Source organism: Pezoporus wallicus, unplaced genomic scaffold (assembly GCF_028554395.1).
Source record: "Pezoporus wallicus isolate ANWC-B61680 ecotype Strahan unplaced genomic scaffold, APGP_CSIRO_Pwel_v1 contig_3847, whole genome shotgun sequence".
Classification (NCBI taxonomy): Eukaryota; Metazoa; Chordata; class Aves; order Psittaciformes; family Psittacidae; genus Pezoporus; species Pezoporus wallicus.
The window spans coordinates 2567011-2592234 of record NW_026639842.1 but is presented as its reverse complement, the minus strand read 5'-3'; the positions used below and the strand labels follow the sequence as shown (position 1 = coordinate 2592234).

Genomic DNA, 25224 nt, shown 5'->3' with positions numbered 1-25224 from the left:
AATTTGGCTTCAGGATAAGGGCTGGGAGTGTGGTCCAGACAACTCTGAGAAGGTGAAAGTACCAAGCTGGGAGGGAGAGTGGGATGCAGATCCCACCAAGCTGATCTTGCCACTGTACCTCAGGGTACAGATGGCTTGGGACAATGCTGTCTACTTTTGGGACTGCGCACACCCTTCCTCATTGCTGCTGCTTTTTATGCACTGTGTCCTCCTGCAGAGGCAGGAGCTGCTGTTCTCCACACGGCACAGGCAAGTGTGTCCTGATAGCAGAGCTGCCGTCCTGCCCTTGACAGCTATTGACTTCCTCCGTGCTTCGTGTCAACCCAGCTTGCTGGGCTGCATGTGGGATGGAGGGAAGCAGAAGTCTACCCTTGGAAAATATTGAATTATCAGGACACTTATGTTCAGATCAAGCTTGACACTTCAAACAATGCCATATTCTTTTATAGAATATGGATTTATCTTCTGCTGATGTTAGCTATCTTTTAAACTTCAGTAACTGTTCATTGCTGGTTAAACCTCCTGGGAGCTGCTTCACACAGTGATAGTGGATCAGTGAAGATCTTTCTTAAGGCTGGAAAATAAAGAATGGAAATAGCTGGAAATATCTGCTTGGAAGATAAGAACTCAGCATAAGGAGGGCTAAAAAAAAAAAAAAAAGAGAATGGCAGGAGGGGCCAAGAGGAACAGAAGTGTTTTAAACTAAAAATAAACCTCAGTTCTCCAACTTAAATATATAAAGCTGTCTATTAAAAAATAGTACCAGCTTACATCTCTACAGTGCCAAATAATTAATGACTTTTAATAACCCTAATAAATTTGGATTTCATCAAAACCTTGTTGCAAATCATTGACTGTTTCAAGCAAGGACTATAAGCTCTTAACAGAGACTAGCACCTGTATTATACTGACATCTTTCCCAGGTACATCAATTATAATTAAAGAGTAATAAGAATGCCAGGATGGACTTCTCAGGCACTTCCATGCAGGAGCCCCACCATTTAAAATTAAATCCATTAATTGTAAGTACTGTACATTTGTGATCTCTCAGATAGCATACAAACTAATTCATTGCTTTTTGCAGTCATGCCAGTCTTTGTTAATTAAGGTTTGTGATTTATTTAATTTGAACAGGGATGTACCAGAGTGCCCCAAACTGGACAGATAAAAGGTCACTAGTTCATACTGTTCAAGACAATTTGGAATCTGATAATGAAAAATGTGTCTAGGCGCCTGACAACAACTGATAAGAAAAATGGGCTCTAATTGTTTAAAGGAAAGCTCCATATTTTGTTCAACCCAGCCATCTGAAAGTTCATATGTTAAGAAGCTCTTCTCACTCTGAAGTGGCTTTGAAATACGTTTGAAGATAAAAGGCTTTTTAAAAATTATTGTTGGCATTGCTTAGGAGAGGAGGGAGCCACACTGCTGCCATCATTTGGAAAACTTTATTTCTTTTTTCTCTTTCCATATATAGCAGCCACCATCACAGTCTCTGAGTGAGATTCAAATATTAATGAATACATTCCTCCAAAAATAGAGGTAGGAGTATCTCTGCTTTACAAATGTGAAAGAGAGGCAAGGAGTATGGGATTGATATGACTAAGTCATCGTGGCTTATAAAAGACTTCCCTTTGTCATCAGAAAGATCTCAGCAATTGAGCAGTAACACTGCTGATGGACTGGTCAATTTAATGTTAATATTGATGAGTCACAACACTGACATCAAAGGGTATCCAGAAAACCAGGTCATATGTAAATCACCGTATTATAGCTATCAGTTAGGTGAACTGAATCACAGAATCAGAGAAGAGCTGAGGTTGGAAGGAACCTGTGGACTTAGACAAAACCCTCTGCACAAAATCAGGCAAAAGCTTTCTCCGCACTGTGTGCAGTGTACATTTGAATATCCCCAAGTATGGAGGTTTTACAAGGTTCCATCCAGTGTTTGGCCATCATCACCATGAAAATTTCCTTCCTAATATCTAGTTAAAAATAACCTAAAAATCCCTCATTGCAACTTGTGTCCACTGCTCTTGGTTGCACCTTGTGTCCATTGCCTCAAGTAGAGTGTGGTTCCACCTTCTCTCTACACTTGCATTAGAAAAACTGCAGTAAGGTCTTCCCTACAGATTCTCATCTCAAGGCTGAACAAACCCAATTCTTTCAATTCCTCATTATATCATACAGTCCATCTCCTCATTCATCCATCATCTTGTTGGTCCTTTGATGGATGTGCTCCAGTATTTCAGCGTCTTTCCTGCCCTGAGGAGCCAAAAATTGCATGCAACTCTGCAGATGCAGTCTCGTAAGTATTAAACAAAGCTAAGTCACTTAATCAAGCTGCTGGCTACTCTCTAGTTAACACAGCCTGCTACCTGGTTGGCTTACTTTGCTGCAAGGGTACACTGCTGACCCATGGTCAACTTGCCTAGGAGAACCCGAAGTTCTTCTCTGAAAAATGCAAAAAATGCCTTTTAGCTAGCTTACTTGATCATGATTACAAGGTTAGCGAAGTGGTAGGCATTTAAAATACATCTCAATCCAAATTTACTGGCAGAGATCAAAAGATAAATGCAATTTCTGTGTTTACCAAATTAAAATGGGAATTATTCAACAGTCTGTGGCACTTGTCTGAACATCCTTCTGTGACATTAATAATAATCCTGAACAATTCTATTGCTGATTTGTCATTTAGGTCTTAATGTCTATTTAGAAGTCTCTAAGCATCACTGCTGCTTCTTTATGGATGAAGGATAGATTTCTTCTTTACTGTGGGGTTTGTCTTCAGCCACATGGAGGGTGAACTCAACCTAGGCTGACTTCAGCACATGCATATGGCAAGTGCCTAATCCCATAATGAACTTTCAGACAATAAACACATCCAGTAAACACATCCAGTGAGCTGAATCCATTCATAAGAGAGGAGCTTAGAAGAGGAAGGACACGTGTATGTGTGTTGACAGGTCTAGATGAAGAGGTTAGACAACGTCTGATATTCAGACAGCCAAAATTAGGTGATTACACCAATTTTGGTTATAAAGAAATGTAAGACTAGGTAGTAGTAAAATTCAGGAACTTTATTCCAATGCAGTATAAACTGCTTTCCCCCTACTGAATTCTGAGTAACCATGTTGATTTTTATCAAGGGTAAAGCTAAATTAATGGATCTGAGCCATGCAAAATCTAAGATTATACAAGAACCTATACAGATTATTTAGGACTAAACTAATATACCTATGCAGAAAATTAATCTTAATAACTTGAATGATGCACAGATGTAAATCAGACCTATCTTCTAGGATTCCATGGTGTACCTGCAGTAAATTCTCCAGAGTAACTTTAAATATCAGTATACTATTATTTCCTCTAAGCGATCTGAATTGATTTTCGTTGTGTATAGGTCTTCTTTTTAACTCCTTGCTTTGTCTTAATTATTTTCCACAAGATCATTATTTGTGCCACTTAAATAATTTCTGTATTACCACTTCCACTTCCATATACTCATATGCCAACTCATATGCATATAAGTGTGAATGTTCATGTGTGTGTTTTTTCTTGATCACAGAAGTTCAGGTAACCTAAAACAAAAAAATAATCTGATCTGGGCTTCCTGAAATCACAGAGAAGGTTTTACTTCAATAAGGCTCTTGTTTACATGGGCACCAAGGGAAGGTGAAAATGCTCCAATTTAAATAGGAAATGAAGTGGAACATGTTTTAACATCAGCTGGATGTGTACTGGCTCATAGCACATACATTTCTGTATGCATAAAATCAGCATGCTGTAATTTGCTTGGAATGGCAATTTTTACAATGCTTATATATAGTGATATTGAAGGTGAGCCAGGGATAACAAGGTAAATATGAAGTTATATTTGTGCTCACTTGAGAGCAATTATTCTTTGCAATTGGGCTTTCAAAGAGATCTAAGGATCCTGAATGCTCCATTCCTATTAAAATAAATTGATATTTAAGTTTTTAGGCAGACTTGGAAAAGAACGTCTTAATCCTTATTATTTTTTAGCTGAACATCTTTGTAGCACTAATATTGGAATTAAATATGTTTATTATTTTTAACCCCAGAAAACAAACTAGGATTTATGGTTCACTAACACTTGCCAAGTAACATGATAATGTTTCACAATTATAGCTATAAAACTAAAATAAGCTCTTACCCCACACTCCTTCAAAGACTGGATGCCTAAAATAAATGACCTTGATCAATCAGAAGCTGTGAATGAAAGGTAGAAATCTCCGGAGGTAAAGTTTGCTATGTAGACCTTACAAAGGAGTTGAGACCATAGGGTAATAACTTTTTTATCTTAGAAATTATAAATATAAGGTTCCTTAGTCTCTTCAGTTCAACATTTCTGTAGAGGAATAAAGTGTTAATATTAAGAAAGGTACCACTTGTTTGCCTGTTTTACAGCCTTGAGAGCATGGACTGCACACAACTTATAGATATTCACAGATTTCTAATTGAACCATCTAAAATATGATTGAATCAAGCCTATAAAACATGGAACAATCACCCCAGACTGGAATCCAAATGCACCACTGTAGTTTGCTGGTCTGATTAGCTCTGTAGTACAGGATGGAGCCTGTCCATTTTTCAAAGCTGGGCCAAAGTCTTGAACAGTTGTTTGTAGATGAGGCTTTAGGTCTCAATAGTTCCTACAATTACTGCTGAATCTGGCCTTGGCTCAGGAATAAACTCGTTGTATCGAAAAGATTTACTACCCTAACTATATCTGTATCTCAATTTAATGAAAATGTTAAGGATAATTTGATGGTCTCTTGCCAGTGTAATTTTAAATAAAATGTCTTCATTCCTTGGCAGTGTCTGTTGGCACTCTGGTTTAACTAAAGGAAGTGCTTAAGTGAAGTGCTTTTTACATTACAGTCTTGACAGTATCTTCTCTGATAGAACAGATTAAATTTTCAGTGTTTTACCCAGAGTAAATAAATTTAACAAAAAAATAAATCACCTCCCACTGTAAGTCCATATGATAGCAAACCTTACTGAAGCATTACTAGAAATCACATACTGGCCTATCACAGCATTTGGACTAATCTCAAGCCTCATCTCCTGTAAATTAAAGTATTTCTAACTTATTTGCTGTTCATTTATTATGCACTTCTGTAAAAATGTTTCTGCATCTTGGGAAGTAATGTAGCACATAATAAGATGTTGCCAGTGCATCTTAGATTTTCATCTGAGTTCAGCAAGTCAGCATAAAAGTTTAGGACACTTTATTATAATTGCATAGGGAATGGAAAGTAATGGTAAGATGGTGACAATTTGGCCATCATTCCTTACAGAACTGAGCAATTGCCAAATATCCTCTTGATTGCTTACCCTGTCTAAATCAGGTATATAAGCACAGAATGGGGCCAGAAGGACAATACATCAGAAGTTAAATTGTTTGGGGATTAGTCTGAGAATAAAAAAGCCTGTAGATACAAAATGGTGCTCATTCAAAGGGTAAACCAGCATCTATAGTATTTATTTTCTTTTTAAAATTTAAATGCCATTGATTTAGTACATAGGAAGAGTGTGTACAAAAACTGTAAGATCTTGACAGAGGCAGATTGTGCTGCTACTTACATTATGGCACCAGTAGCTCCATAATTTTAAAAGTTCTTAGGTTACCTCAGTAATGTTATCCTTACCACCTAGCACAATATAAATGTGAGATCTTCATCACTGTTGGGAAGGAATTATTTTCTCTTATTATCACTGCCCAACAAATCTGCATTCCTGGTTTTCTTCTGCTCAATACCAAGGTGCCAACAAGCTACATTTAGATGGCTTTGCACCGAGTCACTCATAGTGAAAAAACAAAATTAAGACTTTGCTTAGTTATGTACCGCAATTCTTTTCCTGTCCTTCAGTACTAAGATGAAGGCCCAGGAGACAATCTATTGGTAAGTTTCTCTGTAATGGGGATTGACTCACATTTCACCCATGTTTCTGAGAAATGTGACTATGCTGCTGTTTTAATTTCGATAGTGTGCATTTACAAGAATATGAAGGTATATGCACACTCTTGAAAAACTCGATTGTGGATAGTGAAGGAAATGTTCCGTAGTGACATCTTTTTAAAAGACTGCATCTAATGAACAACTAGACTTCTGCACTCCAGCTGTAGCTAGAAGCAAAGTGTACATATGCCTGTGGCGGGAAAAAGGAACAATCAAAAGGCAGAGAACTATGGTGAGGAGAATGCGAGAATGCGAAAAATTTTGTGGAACGTGTAATAAGAAGATGAGAAAGATGGGAGACTATGTGTGGAGCTAACCCATTGCAGCAGGTAAGGCCGGTGGGTGTTTACATGCATATAAAATCAATATTCATAGATCCTTGAGTATATGTTTGTCGGGGCCATGAATGCACTGACAGGACTTAAATCACCTTGAATAGCTTCACCTGGGACCCCTGCTCGAGCACTGCTCATTGGTTCATCTGAACTCAGGCATACCTGTCTCTAGCCTTGCCTCCTGGATTGACCTGAGACCTACATCATGGCACTGTCTTCTGCTCATGGCTGGGCTCTCTGGACTCATTCCTTCACCCTGCCTGGGGCTGTTGGTGGACCCTCTAACTGCTGCTGAGCTCTGCCCACTATGTTTGGATCCTGTGGGATAACATCCTGACCCGGGAGGGTATGGCCTACACTGGGATCACACACAGCATCCATTCCTCTTCCTTCATGGATCAGCCCTGATCTTGCTGCTTCCTGAGACTATTAAACCAGCTCCCACTCTGACCTTTTGACTGACACTGAGTTTCCTGAATTTTGTATTTTTTTGCCACTGTGATGATAAATACACGTTTTGTGCTAAAAAATAAATATAAAAATAAAACACATTTACAGCTTCTTTTATGCTTACATAAATTCACTGTACCCAAGATACAAACACACAGTTTATTCTGTTACATAAGTTTTCATTTAATAATATTACATGTAGAGTGGGCTCTAGGGGCACATGTAAATCATGAAGACTTCTCAGGCAAAAGAGTCACCAGTTGGGCCCCTATCACTTACCAGCTACTTCTTCAGAAGGTAACAGCCAGATAACACAGAGTATCTATGTCCTTCTGACACTGGAGCTGGAACCAGTCAAACGTGTATCGGTCCAAAACCTGCTTCACAGAAACTCTGCTCTCTGCAGTTTCATGTTTCTTTGGCTTCTTATGTGAGGAGGGATTGTACCCGATTGGCTTTGATACTGATAGAAATTTGGCACAAACTCATGAGCTGACAGGTTGCTTCTGTTCTAGTGAAAATCAATTAATTAATTGCTAGGGAGACCTAGACTTGTGCTTTTCTGTATGAGACAAAGTTTATCAAGGCTTAGGTCTATTTGAAAAAAACACTGTTGTGCTTGGGAAAAACCTTGTCACTCCCATATAAAACAGTGTGATATTACATCAGCAATGCAATGCGTTGAAACTACAAACAAACATTTGATGTGCCATTTCACAATGCTTTAAACCTCAACTGCATTTGTAAACAGTATTTATAGGAGGCCAGGTTTGCTTACACAGGAACTATATTATCTTGGGAAACGCAAGGCTTGCCAAGCACTTGTTCCCTTATGAAAAGTCTGCAACTTTAAAATTTAGACTCTTCTGAGAGTCTAAAAATCTCAGGAAATATTTCATTCATCAGTCAGCTTGGTGATAGTTAAATGGCATTGTGCTCTCCGTATGAACAGCTGTGGAGCATATACATCCTCTCCTGACACCGATCCTTGCCATTTGTTTGTTGTGATACACCGATGTGAGAATTCACAAGTTAGGGCTCAATTAAATTTCCACTGAAGGAAGCTGGATATTTAGCACTTCTTAGCTGAAGACTGAGTAATTGCTTTCTGTTATTGCTGTTGTCCGTATCACCTATGTATCTGGATGGATGCAATCACAGCACTGAAAAATGGCCAACAGGCTATGAATATAAAATAGGTGTAGTTTCACCATTCAGGTCTGTTGCTTTGACGTTACAACCTTCTCCCCTCTGCATTTTTCATTGACTGTTGAGGCCCTGATCCCGGGCAAGAGCACACTTGTATCAGGAACCTTTTCATGAGGATTGTTACACCTGTGTAAGCCCAAGGGCCTGTACTTGGGTGTTGAGTGTTTGGTCTTCACACTGGTCATGAAGTCTGCAATAGGGCAACGTTGATCATACTCTTATCTGACCAGGGCAAATGTATATTTTTATATATATAATGTATATATGAATGAAACGTGCGTTATCGCAGCCCACTGCCACGAAGGCATGCAGCCCTGTGCCAGGGCCAAACGGGACCTTCAGCTCAGACCCTTTCCTCCCTGCCGCCGGGCTGTGGCAGCAGCTGTACAACGGTTCCAAATCCGCCTCCAAATGCTCCTGCACAGAATCAGCTAGGTTGGAAAAGACCTTTAAGATTGTCAGGTCCAACCATTACCCCAGGACTGCCAAGACCACCACTGAAGAATACCTCCACAAAGCTCGTATTTAAAATGGGAACAAGCTTCGGATGAAACCACCGTAGCTGGGACAAACCGGGTGCTGCTCAGGGATGTGCTGGAGCCGGCTCCAGCGGGCCGGGGAACACAAGCCAGTCGTTATACTCGGGTAGTGAAGAGGGCCCGCTGGGGCTGACAGGCCGCGACCCGCTGCCGCTCGCCTGAGGCCGCCGCAGACCGAAGCGCTTCCTCGCAGAGGCCGAGGAGCGGCGAGCACGGGAGGAGCGGCGCGCGCGGGAGGCGCGGCCCCGGCAGTTGCGGGCGGTGCTCGCGCCGCCGCGCCCGGCCCTCGGGAGCGCGCCCGGTAGGCTGCGGGTGGCGGCCATCTTCTCTCCGTAGCCGGCTGCTCCCCCAGTGCAAGTGAATCAGCACCGCCAGCCCCCTCCTCCGCTCCCTCCCTCTTCTTCCTCCTCCTCCCTCCCACTAAACTCAGCCGTCGCCGTCGGTCAGAAAGGGGGTGACCGGGAAAGCGAAGGCCGCGGCGAGGGGGTAGGGAGGGGAAGCCGGGCCGCCGTGAGGCGAGCAGCTCCACGGGGGCGGGCGGTGGGGGCGGCGCGGGGCTCGCCTCGCCTCGCCGGCGGGCGGGCCGCGGGGTGCCAGCCGGGGGGGAGTTCTTGCCGCCCCGGGGCCGGCCGCTCCGCTGTCCCTGCCAGCGGGCCCGCGCCCCCTCGGCGGGGTCAGCTCGGGGGGCCGGACCCCACTCTAGATGGGATAAGCTGTAAACATGTTTAGCTTTGAAGGGGATTTCAAAACAAGGCCCAAGGTGTCTCTCGGAGGAGCGAGTAGGAAGGTAAGAATCGGTGCCTGTCTCCGTGTTTGTGTCTCTGTCGGTTTCCCTCGCCCCAAGCCTGCATTGCCTTCATGTATTTATCGTTATTTTTACCGTTGGGCCTTCAAAAATGGGAGCAGCTATGACTAAGGTTTAATAGAGGGGGGAAGAAATCTTCCCCTCCTGATGATATGTTTATCGCTGATCGCCCTGGCTCTTTGTTGTTATTTTTTTCAATTTTTATATATATATATTTAATCAGGCCACACACACCCTAGTCTTATAGTGTAGTAAGAATTGTGGGAAGCGAGGAAATGTCTCCTTCGCTTGTCCTCCTTGCGAGGAGTCTGGTTTGTTGTGGCTGGTGGCACCTCCTGAGCCCTTCGTTTCTTGGGCTCCCGGGGTGAAGGAGGGAAGGACTTGGACACCTCCAGTCATTTATCTCAAGAGGGGAAGTTCCTGCAAGGATCCGCCTCGCTGGAGGGATGGCGGGGACCAGCCTTACACAACTCGGGATCAAAGCAAATTGTTGGGGGAGGCTTCATCCACGTGAGTGAGGGTGGCCGGGTGCCAGGTTTAGCCTTTCTCTGTCAAGTTTACGTTCAGTCAATTAGTCGTGTGCAGTGAGCAGCAGTTAATTGTATGCTGTACCCAGACTACTGAATCTCCTTGTATTTATCGGTAGAAGAGAAGCGGAATGGTCTATTTAGATCTTGCTGATTGGACGGGGTAGTCAGATGTTTAATCTATGCACTGAAGGTCATAGAGCTGCTGAAGAACAAGGGTAAGGACAGTGTTTTTAGAAGTGGCCTAATTTATAAGGGTCACTTTATTTCACTATATAAAATACTGATTCCCCATGTTATTGGATGTGACTGCATGGGAGACTAATAAGTGTTTTCATTGGTATTTTAAAATCTTAATGGAGTAAAAATAACTCTGAAATTTTTGTTACTGTGCGCTGTAAGCAACTTGGGTTCTGTAAAACTTCTGCGGTTTGGCAGTACAGTTAGGAAAAGAGCTAAAATACTGCACCTTGTGATATTAAAATCACAGCAAAGTTTGCATTTTGGTGTGTTATCTTACGTAATTTATTAAAGATAATGTGTAATAGAACTGCATTTAAATTTGGCAGCTTTTCATCTGAATCATTTTCTGTTTAAGACATTTTTGTGCATTAGGCTACATACCAGGGGCATGACATGAGGCGAAAATACCATAAATATGCCCCAGCTGAAATTGGCAGGACAGGCGCTTGTCCTCAGCTGAGCACTTCATGTACTTCGCAGCTTTTGACACTGACTTGCAAATAGTGTTTCGTGCAAAACTTGCTTCCTTCTACAGAAGTAAACAGCTGTTGTCATCTTCTTTTACTCCTACTGATCTCTCAATGAATATTGATTAGAATTTTATCTATTTTAATTATATTGGGCAAATTTATTAGTGTTATACAGGTATAAATAGTCAAGGGCACATACTACAAGCTAAAGGAAGTGAAAACTGAAATTGATGTACGACCTTCACTGTGCCCAGTCCAGAGGTTGTGTTTCATGATCAGGTTGGTACTGACTAGCCCACAGATTTCATGATTTTACACTGGTACACTGAAGTGCTTGTGCTGCATCAGTGCACATCAGTTCGTTGCACCTTCGGTTATATGGACATTATAGAATGCCATCAGAATAGAAGCTTGTTTCCAAAAACTATGTACAGTAGTAATGAAAGAATTTATATAAACAGTACTAAGAATTACTTCTAAAAATGCAGTTTATGTGAACTTTATGTAAACATACTACAGCAGAGATTGGTGTGGCAAGTGTGTATATGGGTTCCATGAGTTTCTCGTTATTTCATGTCACAGGCTTCTTGTGATCACGTTTCTCATGCCTATAGGCTTCGGTTTTACAGAAGGCTGACTTTTAAAATGTTTCAGCTTTTTGTGCACACGGAAAAAATATTTCTCTGACAAACCCTCTTGTCCTCCCAAATGTGTGTAATTTTAGAAAGATGCAGCATATATTTCTAATTCTGCATCTCTGCGATGCTCAGTTAGCTGGATGCTTAGCGCTGCCCATTTTAATTTTTGGGGGGGGAATAAAGCACAACTGATAAATATTTGTAGAATCTGTATGCGGGCTGCTTAATGCTAAGAATTACTCTACCCAGTTTGGGGGAGTTGCTCAAATGCTGTTGCACCTGTGTAGCCACATTAGTGAAACTCTTCCAGTACAAAAGCAGGGACTCCAGTGCTAAAGATGCAGAGTCTTCTTGATGTGGATGCAACAACACCAAAGTAAATGATCAGCAAATCTGACTATTAAAAGCATGGATTTTGCTAATATAACTGCAGCTGCAGCCGGTAACTGGTGTTGGTCATGGGTCACACATGTTGATACCCTGTCTGACATGGCTGTTTATGTCTGTAGTGTTTTCATAGGCCTCAGGAGGGGCTGACCTCAGCAACTGCTATGGGTATAGGCACAATGAGAGAAATATAGTTGGGGACTTACGGCATTGTGGCAGTTAGAAAGGTACTGAATCTAGTGTGCTTTCTCAGCACTAACTTTTATGACATTTTTGAATAATAAAAGCAGAGAGCTTCTGGTTTGTTTTTACACTGTTTGCATCTTATGTTCACATGCGTTACAGTGGTCTGAACTGCACACGCTGTAAAGAGGCACTTCAATCCATGACACCTTTTTGCCAAAGCAGTAGTCTTTAAGTATCACTTATTTTTGTTAAAATCCCAGATTACAGAATTAAAGTTCTCAAAATGACCATCACAGTGACTGATTCTTTCAGAATATTATTGTTATATTTTAATATTGCATTGTACATAAATGTTAAAATAGAGACAGTATTGTCAGTGTTTGGAATGTTTCCTCCATATCAACTTTCCAAAATCTGCTGATTCATTTGGACTATTTGCATAGTTGTCTGTGTGTTTGAGGTGTAGATACTGTGTTTTGTTTATTTATTTATAATTTTTTAATTTTTGTGGTTGCTTCTTGTCACCTTTAAAACATGAGTCCATGCTTTATAAGGCTATTCAAAAGATATTTTCAGATTTAGTTTTAATTACAACTGGCAAAACTTTTTTTTTTTTTTTACTTCTGAAGTAAAATAGCCTTCAAAAATGAGTACTATTATTGGAGTTCAGTATCTGAACATCTTGAATGAGTCATGGATTTGTTGTGTAGGACAAGAACTGTTGCTAAAAGGCTGCAGCTGCAAAATTTCTGTTGTGTGTCAGGAAGGAGAACAGAGAGTTATTCTGGGGGGGCAGTTCACATGGGGCTAACCCAACCTAACTGCAGTGGACAGAAACAGATGGTCCTTCACCTGGGTGGTTCCCGCTCCATCCGTTGTATCCCTTGTAGTGAGCATACTTCTTGAAGGTAGCATGTCACCATGCCTTTTGGTGGCAGCTGGCAGGTTTCACCAATTTTATCATGAAGTTGGATTCTCAGTGGGATAGTGCAGAATCTGTTTAACTATGTCAACTTTATTTAGTACAGTCTGGCCTAGTGTTCCTTCACTAATTTTATCAGAGTCAAGAAAAATATGAGGTATCAGTCCCTTAGTACATCCATTCAGGGGATCCCTGTGCCTGTGCTGAGATGTACAAGGGGCTCTGCAGGTCTGCATGGTTTGTTTAGGTTATGAAATGTATTAATGATGTTTTGTAAGCCTTTAACCAGGAAAAATGGTTAAAAGAATATTATTAAGTCAAATGTACAATATCACTTGAGATATCTAAACTGTGCTTTTATAAATCCCAGGAGTATTTAAAATAGAGTATTCTTAGAGAATTTGTGATATAGATGGGTTAGTACTGTCATGACAGTGAAAGTGAAACCAACTAAACTGAATTTCCCCTTAGTTTTTGGTTTGGTTTTTTTTTTTGTGGAAAATGTGGGAAATTTCTGATGAAGAAATAGTGATGACTCCATCTCTATTTTAAAAAGTCTCTAATTTCTTTTAACATGGACATTTTTAATAAATATATTCAATTTACAAAGTTTGTTTGCATTTTATTTTAGTAGTTACTGATACACTTTCTTAAATTAATAGTATAACATTAAGCATTAAATTCCTTATATTCTCCCCCTGCCCTGCTCTCAACTCTAAAAGTGCCTTGTTTGGTCTGTGTTGTCTATATTCTATGCATTAAGTAACTTCTCAAGGAAAAAAAATTAATGATACAAAAGCAATAGTCTCTAAGATTGCTAGTGCATAAAGAGGTCTGCACAGGCTGGGATTGTTTATAGTGATAGATTGTCTCTCTCTTGCTGATTGAGGAAAGTTGTTACTAACTTCAGGAAGAAACTACTCTTTTATTCTATCTTACTTAAACCTATACCAGGTCACCACTGGAAAGGAAATGATGCTAGGGATATATAGCACAGGTTTTCTAGATTACAGTTACAAATTTACAATTTATTTTTGAATGGTGGGAAAGAATTGTACTGCTTTGCTCTGAAAGACCTTTGCCCTATAGGCAAATGGTGTAGATCCTTATGCGAGTACATACCTCATTCTGAGTCAGAACTGTGTTTTGTCCAGATACTGAAATGTCAAAGCTTAAGTCTTGAAGTATTCTTTGAATTTCATATCTGTGGTGTAGAGACCACCAAGTTGTAAAATAACGATGGTATGTCAGTAGGAAGCTAAGTTAATGTGTACTAAAGTCTTTTGGACTTTTTTCACTCTCAGTGACATTTAAAATTCTCATTTCAAAGGAAGCTATGAATGATGGAGTTATAGTTAGCTGGCAGCAATGATTACACTATTATTTTGTGATGTGTGGTTTCCTCAAACTCAGAACAAATTATTCTGCTTTTATAGATATGGCTTTTCCTTGCTTGATTTTGAGAAAGTGAAAAGTTAGTCAACTAGAATGAGGCATACAATATACATCTTAAAAATCATAGTAGAGACAAATGGAGTGAAACTACACCAACTTGTTTGCATTTCATCTGGACTCTAGAGCCTCCAGTCAAGTCCTGGTTCCACTGTGCATGGCTTTGTAGCTCCTGTGATTAAAGTGGTTTCAGATGCTCCCTGCATCCTAGAGTAAAATTTGAGCTAACATGCTGAGATGTTTTCTAGCAGGCACTGTGACATTGATTTTAGTGAGGTCAAGGCTTTCCCTGGCCAAGTACCTCTTCCTGGGCATATTTTAAGTACTTTAAAATACTTTCTGGAAGAAGAATATAAACTCAATTATGATATAAATTATCAGTGATATGAAGACTGGCAAACTGTTGTAAAGCAGAGCTTTTCAAGCTGCTGCACATGTTTTACTCAGGCTGGCTGAGCTGTGTGTCCACTGGAGTTTAAATTGTTGAGGTCCAGTTCAAGACATTGTTCTTAAAATGCTGATTTCTTTTAATATTCAGAAAAGAAAAAGAAAAAAGTGGCATTTATCATGCCTAAAAGAATTCTGGGAACTAGGGAACACTGTTGAGAACCACTTTGGAGGGGTTGTCTCCTGTTGTCTACCTTTGTTCCTTAGAAGTAAATGCTACAAAATCTTCCTTTTATTTGTTGAACTTACATTAAAAGGCATTAATTATTTTAATTGCTTAGGTCACTTCATGTGCTTTGGTAGCTGTTTCTGATTTTTATGTGGTTCAAACTAAATTCAGATGAAAAGTCATGTTCCTCATTTTTAAGGAAAGAAGAAAGATGCAAGTTCTTGGGTTTTGTAGATGAAAACCATATAAGATTATATGCTTGTCCCCCAAAATTAAAAGATTAAGTGCTTATTTGTTTTTCTTTGAAAATTTCCTGAAAGTCATGCCTTGTACTTTGCATGTTGTATTGTAATGATAAATAGAAAGCATTCCCAACTACAGAAAAAAAAATACACCTTTGTGGCTTTTTGAAAGAGTCAACAAATATTAGAAGTATTTGAAAAAAGATAATTATTTATACATTTCTTTTCCTGAACCTGACTTTTAGGCCAGGAGGGCTGAAAATGTTTTCTCGCTCTTGATGCAAAAGGTTAAAATGTGAGAAGACTCATCATTTGTGTATATATATAATTTGTTATTCAATCTTTGCCTAGGATATATAAAGGCTAGGAGTTGTGTAGACATGCTTTTGTAACAGAAGAGTGTATTTCAGCAAAATGAGGGCAAGAAAGCAGTTTAATTTATCTTTTTCTTATGTATTTAATTAGAGTCTTTTGAGCTTTGACATTGTTACACTGTGAGATGCAGCTGTTCTCATCAACTGGTCTGTTACAGCAGTGATGTGACTTTGAGCTTTGCTGTGGTGAATCATATGGTACATAGCAGTTTTAGCCTGATGCACAAATTAACATTTCAAATATTACTTAATGTTTCTTTGATAGTAGTCACAAGCTTTCCTTTCTGTATACTGTCCTCCATCTGCTTCCTTGTTTTCACCTCTTTCTCCTTCTGTCTTATTCTTTGAGTCACCATCCATAATGTCTCATTGTGTTTTGTTGTCACATACCGTTTGCTGTCTTGCTTCTTTGTGTCATGACTCACATATTTGGAGAAGAAAACTTCTCAAATTGGGCTTTTCATGGTCCTGTGGCTTGCATGCTAGAACTTGAGGTTGGTTATCTTTGCCAGTATCTTCTGGTGGAGGAAGAAGCAAACAGGAAAAGGACTGCTAGTAATATACTAAACATAGCACAAAACACGCAGATAGCATATTCACTGTTTTGCATTTTGGAGGTCGAGCTCCTGAAGAAAGAAGACTATATTATAGAAGTGTCAGGAATTTATAGAATCATAGAATAGAATAGAATTTGACTCAGTAAATGGTTTTTCACTCCTTTGAGTTAGGATTGAAGGAATCAAGACAAGCTGGTGCTTCATTCCATTTAAAATACCTGCCTGGCTGCCTTGATAAGTAGACTTGATACCTGATGTCTGCCTGTTCCGCAGGTGAAGAGAGAAGACAGCATGACTGTTGCACAAGTGAGGCAAGGCTGATGCGAGTAGGAATGAGATAGGTGTGATCTTCAGGAGTTACTATCAGATTAACTCATACTGTGAGTAGCTCTGTCTGTAGGTAGGCAGGAAGGGGTGGTGGAATAGCAGCTGTAGCTGTCAGCAGTCATGTGACCATACAGATGTGAGTTGTCAAATGTACATCTATAATGCTGTTGATATTCACGACCAGCCAAAGAGCAACAGCTGCTGAGTTTAGCTTTTTGTCATTGTGCTGTTTATTAAGAGGCAAGGCTGGGAGGAGTTCAGAGATGATTGTGCAGTTAGCTGTCTTTCAAAAATAATTTTGTTAGGGTGCTTTGTAGGTGAAGGAAGATTATTTCATAGCTCTTTTTATCTCTTTCCCACAGCAGGTTTGTTTTCTGTTGCATATCTGCTGTTACTTTTTAATTTCTGAAGAGACTGTATATTTTCATTGGGTTAAATAACTCTGAAGGAGATATATTTTTCTTGCATTCAGTTTAAATATATTTGTTAGCCATAGTCTTTATTCCACTCCTTTGTGTTTCTGGCCTGTCTGTGTCTTGTGAACAAGAATAGTATTATTCGACTGATCATGTTTTTTTAAGTGTGGGATATACTTACCTAAATATTTTATTCTTTAAGACAGTTCCTCTGTCGTATCTAATTTATACTTTAAATAGTTGGTGTTTTTCTTTACAAATACTCAAAGCAAGTATGTGACATTGGCTAAAAAAAATCAAACGTTAAGTTTTTAAAAGTGGATTGGTTTAAAGAGTGCTTGCTTCAAAGAGGCCCAATTTCCAATCAATGCAAAGCTGGTGATACACTAACTGAGGATACGCTGCCCTCTCCCTTCCTCTCCATATACTTAAAATTACTTGTTTCTGATAAGCCTTCTGGCTGCTTGTTTTCCTTTATCTACTAATTCCTTGCATTTAATGTTTGCATTTTTTTGTACCATTCTCCATGCATATGTAGTAATTTGTCTTCCCTTTTATGCACGTTATTTTGCTTTTTCTTTCAATGTACTCTGAAGTGTAATGACAAATTCAGCAGCTTTGCTTCTAAGCAGAAAAGCTGTTTGCATGGTGCTAGCTGCACAATGAAACTCTCCAAGCACATTGAAGAGATGTCACTGATCACGTCTAAATAGGAGCCTCTTGTTAGCTTCTTTAATACATTGGGTATCAGTTGTTGAAAAAGAAGTGAAGTCCTGAAATTTCAAGCTGTCTGTTGGTTATTTCTTAATTTAGTACATTATTTTGACTTTTTGTGTGTAAGGTTGGAACCTCTTGTCCCATGTTACCAAGCAGACCTGGAGCCATTCCTGTTGCTGGGGTGGAGATACACAGTCTTATGTATGGATTTTGTAATGATTTGTTTATACTGTGGGAAAACCCCTCTCTTTAGAGGGCAATAGATGTAGTTAGTGGTGTCTTTGGCCATAAATACTGTCTTTAGAGGAAAAGATGGTTAACCTTCTTGTGGGATTTTTCTTTATGCTTGCTGCAGTAAATGACCTAAATTGCAAACCAAACTTTAAATTCCGTTCTTGCATCTATGCTTTTGTGGGTGTTTTTTTGTTTTTGGTTAGGTTTTTTTTTTAATTCTCCATTGGTGGTCTGTGTTAAATTATTTTCTATCCTAAAGAATCATTGCCTTGCTTTTTCTATCATACCCCCCCAAAAGCAGAAGAGTTCTGGCTCATGTTTTTGTATCGTCATACAGACTTTGAAAATATTCCAGCACAGTTGTTTTAGATGTGGTTAAATATTTTATAAACATGTGTTTGCTAGCTTCAAATCTATTTTTATGTGTTCAGATTAATTTTCAGCTTGAGTGTGATTGTTTTTTCTTCTCTAGAATAAAAAAGGCATATGGAGAAAAAGGAAGTTGTAATTTGTATCAGAGACAAAAAAGGAAAATAGTTTCCTTAAGCTATTGTCTATTTTAGACTTGATTTGGAAAGGTGCCAGGGTACTTTCAGCTCTTATTGTCTGGAGTAGGAGCTGAATACTGTGCATGAGAAAGGAATAATTTTCTATATTTCATTGGAAAACCATCCAGTAAGAGGTTCCTGCAAATAAAACTTTGTTTATATTTTGTAATCTATGTGTACTGATTTAAGATTGTGTTTTAAAAACTGATGCACAGATTTTCTGTTGCAATGGTGGTGTTCTTTAGAGGTCTCTTGAATATTTTAGTATTCTTTACTTTTTCTCTGTTGGATAGGTCACTGTCCTGAGAGTTTGTTTGTAGCCTTAGTTCGGGTGAAGAGCTCAAAATTTTAAAATAAACAGTTCCTACCATTTATGTTATACAAGTCTGTTTTGACATCTTTTCCAGATAAGTTTTGAGGAAAAAGGTAAGTAAATGCAAGAACGCATTAAGCTCTTATAGGTTAGACAAAAAACATGGGATTTTGGACCAGTATGTGGTACCTTTGAATGTACCACAACTTGCTGTATGCACCTGGGCCAATGACTTACATACACTCCAAGCAAGGAAAACACTCAGTAAACATTTGGTACTACCTGGTAGGATTTGGATTTTATTATATTTGAGCTCCCCCATTTGTGCATGGATGATGTTTGCCTACATTATTGGGATGCTGAGAACACAAACCTGGGAAAGGATCAGTACAGTTTGCTGCACTTTGTCTTTTTCCTTTTTACATAGCTTCCCTCTGTCACTGCTTTTGAGAGTGCTGTTAATGTACCTGTAAGTGCGGAAAGCAGTTAACACTTTTCTCCAGTGTTTTATGTACTGAGGACAATTCCCAAAGTAAAGTCTAGATTAAATATAATGAACGCATTTGAATGATGTTTGAATGAAAATGCAATAGTACCTTTGTTTGTGTCTTACAGGAAGAAAAGGCTTCTCTCCTGCATCGTACTCAGGAAGAAAGGAGAAAACGAGAGGTAAAGTAGACTGTAAGCATTTGCATGCACACTGGATTTTTCTTTGATGTAGTAACATTTGCAGTCCAAAGTACTTCCGCTGCAGTCGTACAAAATTGAGTAGTATGGAATTTAAGTGAATATGTTAATTTTGTAGTTTTTTTTTTCCCCCTCTGAAAAAAAATGTTGGTATTCAAAATTATTTAAAATGTGTAACCATGTAGGTTTCATGCTAATCGGAAAAACAGCTGTTTGGCCCTTAAAGGTGTGCTTGACCCATGCAGGTTCTGCAGTGGCTCCTCTGTTTCTGAGGACAGTTACTGCTTTTTGTTCTTTCCAGCCTGGCTGTATGAATATGGACCAAGTTTAAGAGTGAAGGATTTAACTAGTTAGTTCAGAACAATGTTATGAATGAGATCTATGATCATTGTGTACTTAACCAGCATACCAACAGACTTTTTTGCGCTTCAAAAACTTTTTGCCACGTATCACCATACATTGCCATTCAGTTGCTTAATTCTGTCTGCTGCAAAGCTGGTGCAGAGTCATATACTTGTATCTGTGTATGTACAGACACACAACAAGTCTGTATGGCATACATTAGTTTCTCACAAAATGAATGACTCTTGAGAATAAAAACAGCTATGGCTTTTCAAACAATGCCTGCAGCAGAATCTTAGCCGTGACCTCAGACTTAAAACCTTTGCAATTATGGGTCACTAACTGATAATTGTGTATTTTAAGATAAAACCTGTACCTAGGGAAAAGGAGAACATACCTACTTTTTAGTTAAGCGTTACATTATGATTATAAAGAGAGTGCCTCTCTGTAATTGAAGCTCTCTCCTCCTTGCCTCCATATTTTACACTTTTATTGCTAGATACTTTGAAGAGAAAAACATTCTTTGGCCTATCAAAATTTTTATGTTGGTCCATGCTTTAGTGGTAATTAGAATCTTTTAAGTATATGCTTATTCAGATAAATTGCTTTAGGAACCAGGATTTCCAAGAAAAATAAAATAGGCATTGGATAACAATTTCATCTGGTGTTTCGCTGGTCAGTTCAGGTTAAGTTCTTAAGTTGAATATGTCTTTCTGGGCCAATAAATTAGAAATCAAGGTTTTGCCCGCTGAAAGTTCATATGAAGTGTATTTTAACAAATGTATTTCCCAAATGTATTTTAACAAAACTTACAAAAATATTTTGATGTTTTATTTTACTTGGTGGCCCTCAGAATTACGAGCCTCTTATAGTTTGAGCATTGATTAGGTTAAAATTTCTCTTACCAAAAAGCAGGCTTCTCTGTTTTTGACTTTCTATCTTTGTAGTTTCTTTGTAGCTCTAGGTTCCCAAGCAACTATTTCATTTACTTCCCTCTTTCATCCCATAAGAAACTATATGGACTTTTATTAGAAATGTAATTACAGCAGCTGCTTCCCTTAGATATTAATTGTGATGGATATGCTGGAGTGTTGTCAGGGGACTTACTGAAATGCTCTTTCCATAGTACCTTAGAGAAGCTGGCTTTCAGCTCCTCAGAAAGGGATGATTTTAACTCCTCTTTCTAGCTGCTGAGGACAACATCATAAAAAGATTCACTTTATATTTCTGGTTTGAAGAAGAGACCAAGAAATTTTTTTTTTTCCTTGGGTGTTGTTGGTTTGTTTCGTGTCCCCTCCCCCCATATTTAAACTGCACCAGCTTCATAATACTGATATTTATATATATATATGTATATATATATGTATATTTATATATATGCTTACTATACAAGTAAGCAGGTCTTAAATATTAGCTGATGCATGCATGAAAGAAGAATGTTGACAGTTTGGTGAATTCTTCAACATTTTAGTATTAAGACTTTGTCTAATAAAACACAAACGTGTTTATTTTGTAGTATTACGTACTAAAAATTTTTTCAATATCTTAACGGTAAATTTACATTTATAACCAAAAGTTTTCTCCCTGATTTATGTGTGTTGGATGCAAACCTTAAAAGTCATTACCTTACTAATGATTAGTGCTTAATTTCATTAAAGAATCCTTTTGAATACAAATGTATTTGAAAAAAACTGTAAAAATTGAAATCAGCTCAACAATATTGATTTCAGTTTTCTTGCTTTGCTTCACAGGAAGAAAGGCGAAGGCTGAAAAATGCAATAATAATCCAGTCATTTGTAAGAGGGTACAGAGACAGAAAACATCAGGTAAGTACTTACTTACTTAGAAACATAGAACAATTTTGCTGAAAGTGGGACTTCCTAGTAATAAATAACTCCATTCAACAGTCTTCACCTTTTTGATTACTGTGTGTGCCAACAAACTGGAAGTTCTTTTTTCCCTCTTGACATTTTCATTTGAGCTTTAGTGTTTTAGCAGTTGGGCGTTGATTCCACAAAGCATGGATGTGACAGTGGACTTGAGTGGGGTTATGCAGTGTTTTTTTGAGCTGACAAAGCAAATGAAAACAGTTGGGTATTAGCAGCTTTTACACACCAGTGGAGCTTTTGCCCCCAAAATGTGGCTAAAGTGGTAGTTTTGAGTGAAAAATACATCTTTCTAAGCTGCTGTTGGGTAGATTGTTCTAATAAAGAGTTGTATCTGCTTAAATTTGCTCGTGTTTATTGAGTAAGCTAGATGAAAATGTTTGATGTGATATTCTTTACTTGAAAGGCAACAGATTTGTTGCAGTGTATATTTTCTGAATTACAGAAAGCAATTCTGGCTTTATGATACTGTGTGTATGTTTTGATCACTTAACAAATGTGTGCTGTATCTGTTTTATTACTTCGCAACCTCTTTGGACAGGAACCTGAAATGAAGTTTTTAAAATTTGCATCTGTATTTTAAATCATAACCATTACTGATATATTGATGCATGCCTTATTTTTAAGTACTCTATCCAAAGAAGTGAATTTGATCGCTGTGCTAATTTGGCCCAATCTGGAGGAACCTTTTCCACAGCAAGCGGAGCTAATTTGACTCTCTTAGTTCGTCAGTTACTCTTTTTCTACAGACAGAATGAGGATTCTAAACGTTTGGTGAGTACTGTTACATACTTTGATCTGTAGTACTTTTATTTCATGCACTTTTAAAGTACTCTTTCAGTTAAAAGATTTTGAATGGATGCAAAAATGGGTTTGATCACTTCAGTAAATTCATTTAAGAATTCTGGGTTTTGCTGGCCTGAACTCTGCTGCTTTTCATTTAGAAAGAATAACTTAAAATTAGATTTTGTATGTGCTTGTGCACATTCACACAAAATCTGTGAAATGAAGCCTTGAAAAATCCTGTATTATTCACAGTAGTTTATTAAAAATAATATAATTCTATTAGAATTTAATTTGTAAGTAATAGTTTTCACTTAGCCCTCTGGTCGTTTTTACGGTGCTTGTGTTATGTTTGTTTCCTTACTGGTCAGTAATGCTGGCATATCAATTGCAAAGTAACTGCAAATTTCCCAAATTATGATTCATAGTGTATATTAATAATGGACATTGAAGAATTATGGCTATTTAAAACAAAAAAAATGAACAGATGAATTTGTTCAGGAGTAAAGTTATTTTGGAAGTGTAATTCAGTTTTAACTTTGAAAGTTAAAAGCAGTTAAAGTACTCAAGCAGTTGAGAACTTTATGTTGTGTAACAATTGTTTTCTCAGCTGAACAAGGTTATCTTAGTTTGTGTTTTGTAAATCCTCCAAAGGCATCCAAAATAGGATTGAAATACTATGTGTTGAAATAAATGATATAACTTGTTGTTATAAACAATAAACTTATGTGCATATCTTCTTCCAGGTATGGATGTGTCAGAATTTAATTAAGCAAAGTTCTCAGTTTGTTAAGCAATTGGATGGTCCAGACAGACTTACTTGCTTATTCCAAATAAAAAGACTGTTGGGGCTGTGTTGCAGGTAATTTTTTCTCTATGTGCTACTGTCAGAAAAGTGTTTAGAAATTATGTCAGGCACTTGCTTTTTTCTTTCTGCAGCAGGTAATCAAATGTGAATTTATTTTACAGAGAGGACTGTTTATGTTAAATTCATGTGTAGGTCATGGTATAGGATACTTTCCTAGGTAAGAGCAGTGGAATGTTCTTAAGCTCCATTGGCTTTCCAGGGATATGCTTTGGATATATTTTGTTTTAAAATTAGTGTTAATTAAGATGCCCTTCCTCACGCATCATTTTGAATTTAAAACATGTTAAGCAGTTACATTTTTGGTTTGGCAGTTTTTTGTTTGTAGTGGGAGGATCATGGGAAGGTAATCTATCAAGGTGACTTGAATATCTGGCAGCTAAAGCCTAGTTTTATAAAACAGTGTATTTGCTCATATCAGTCACACATCACCAGAGCTGTGGTGTCACTGGATTGAATTGTACATTTTTACTACGTTTGAAATTGTGGTTTTATAAATGTAGCTCTCTCCTTTTCTGACCGGGTGATGTGGGAAAACAAAAGGCGTGGAAGAGGTGTCCCTGCCTATACACATAAGGCAGTGGAAGAAGCAGCTTTTCTTAACTTTATGTTGCCAGCATGATGATGGGAATCTATAATTGTTTTCTGAGCTACTTTAATCTTAAGTAAAAGCCCAGAAAGTGAGCAGTGGGAGAGGTAGCCGAAGAAATGTTTCCCTGAGATAAGTTCATGATTCATGAGAAGCTGTAGCTTTTGATACTGTGGGGAAAAAAAAAGATGACTGTGTAATATCGTAGCAAAAGATGGTAGTTTGATTGCAGCTACATCTGTGAAATAAAGGTTTTGTCAGAGTATCTTTTTTTCTGTTTTGTGAAATGTTTAGCTATGATGTCAGAATTTCTGCTGACAGGTCCCATCTTTCCTAATGGCTGAGAAGAAAGCGTTTTGTTAGGGCAACTGTGCCTATAAAGATCTCATACTAACAAATACTTCTAATCCTAAACAGGCTCTTAATTTTCACCATTTTTGTGGTTACTGGTAGCTGTTTCATAAGCATTTTCTAAAAGGATGAGAGTGGTTGTGTTTGTAATATTTCAGTCTGTAATCAAAGACATATTGTTTTAGTTATGCCTATAGTGTTCCCTGGTGTTTGTTCCCAGCCCCTGTTGCTCTGGGGCTTTCATGGCTTCATTTTCAAAATGGGTGGTAATGCATATTGGAAAAACATGTTATTCTTTGCTTCTCTTCCAAGTTTTGCAGTAGACCTCCAAACTTTCAAGTCACTGACAGTAAGAATTTAGTAGGATGTAAAGATAAGAGTGCCATATTCGTAGAAATGCTAAAATCGGAATTACTATTACAAAAGGTGCCAACAAAAAGCTGTAGCTAAACTACTTGGAAACACTTGGAAACCTAATAGAATTAAGTTACTTTAAGGAGAATGTGAAAGGTTTTATTTGTATTTTTCTAAATCAATGTACATATGCCTGTGGTGAAATAAGACAAATATCTTGTTAAATAATTTATTTCATTTATAGGCTATTGCAAAATTGCAATGATGACAGTCTGAATGTTGCACTTCCTATGAGAATGCTTGAGGTATTTTCATCTGAGAATACGTATTTGCCTGTTTTACAAGATGTCAGCTATGTGACATCATTAATTGAACAAATTTTGCACTACATGATTCAAAAAGGTGAGTAGTTGGGAAATAACTTAAAAATGAAACAAAATGTGTAGTATCTGAAGACCATGTTGTTTAATCATGTTTTTGACTTTACTACTGACACAACGAGTTCAGTCCTGCATATGCTAACAGACCTGTGTGTTAGATGGATGTTTTGCTAGTAATGAGAAGAATGCTTGAAGAATTGCTGTTTAATTTCTTAGGGAATTCTGTTTATAAATTGAATATTTTACTAAGTTACTTATACAGACCTCTACCACAGATTTTGGTACTAGGTGGATATTACCTAAGAAAAGTTTTATCGCAGTAGCTGTTCACACACACTCTCACCCAGAGCAGATCTAGGCTTTAGTAGTGTAACAGTTGGACATTATGTTGCAGTACTGTTATCTGTATCTACTAACATTCATTATTATGGTAAATTGGCATTACCTTTTCACCCTCCTAACACTAGAGACACCTTAGCAAAGAGATGGTGAC

General features: G+C 38.2%; 1 protein-coding gene across 1 annotated transcript in view; it reads left to right on the top strand.

Annotated features, from left to right (window-relative positions):
* The first annotated feature begins 9075 nt into the window (after window positions 1-9075).
* UBE3C (ubiquitin protein ligase E3C) overlaps window positions 9076-25224 on the top strand; it is a 72074-nt gene continuing 55925 nt past the window's right edge. Inside the window, exons 1-6 of the mRNA XM_057416495.1 lie at window positions 9076-9307; window positions 19110-19163; window positions 21275-21349; window positions 22037-22183; window positions 22939-23054; window positions 24596-24753. Coding sequence (XP_057272478.1) covers window positions 9242-9307; window positions 19110-19163; window positions 21275-21349; window positions 22037-22183; window positions 22939-23054; window positions 24596-24753 — 616 coding nt within the window. The 5' untranslated portion in view covers window positions 9076-9241. The remainder of the gene's footprint in view (window positions 9308-19109; window positions 19164-21274; window positions 21350-22036; window positions 22184-22938; window positions 23055-24595; window positions 24754-25224) is intronic.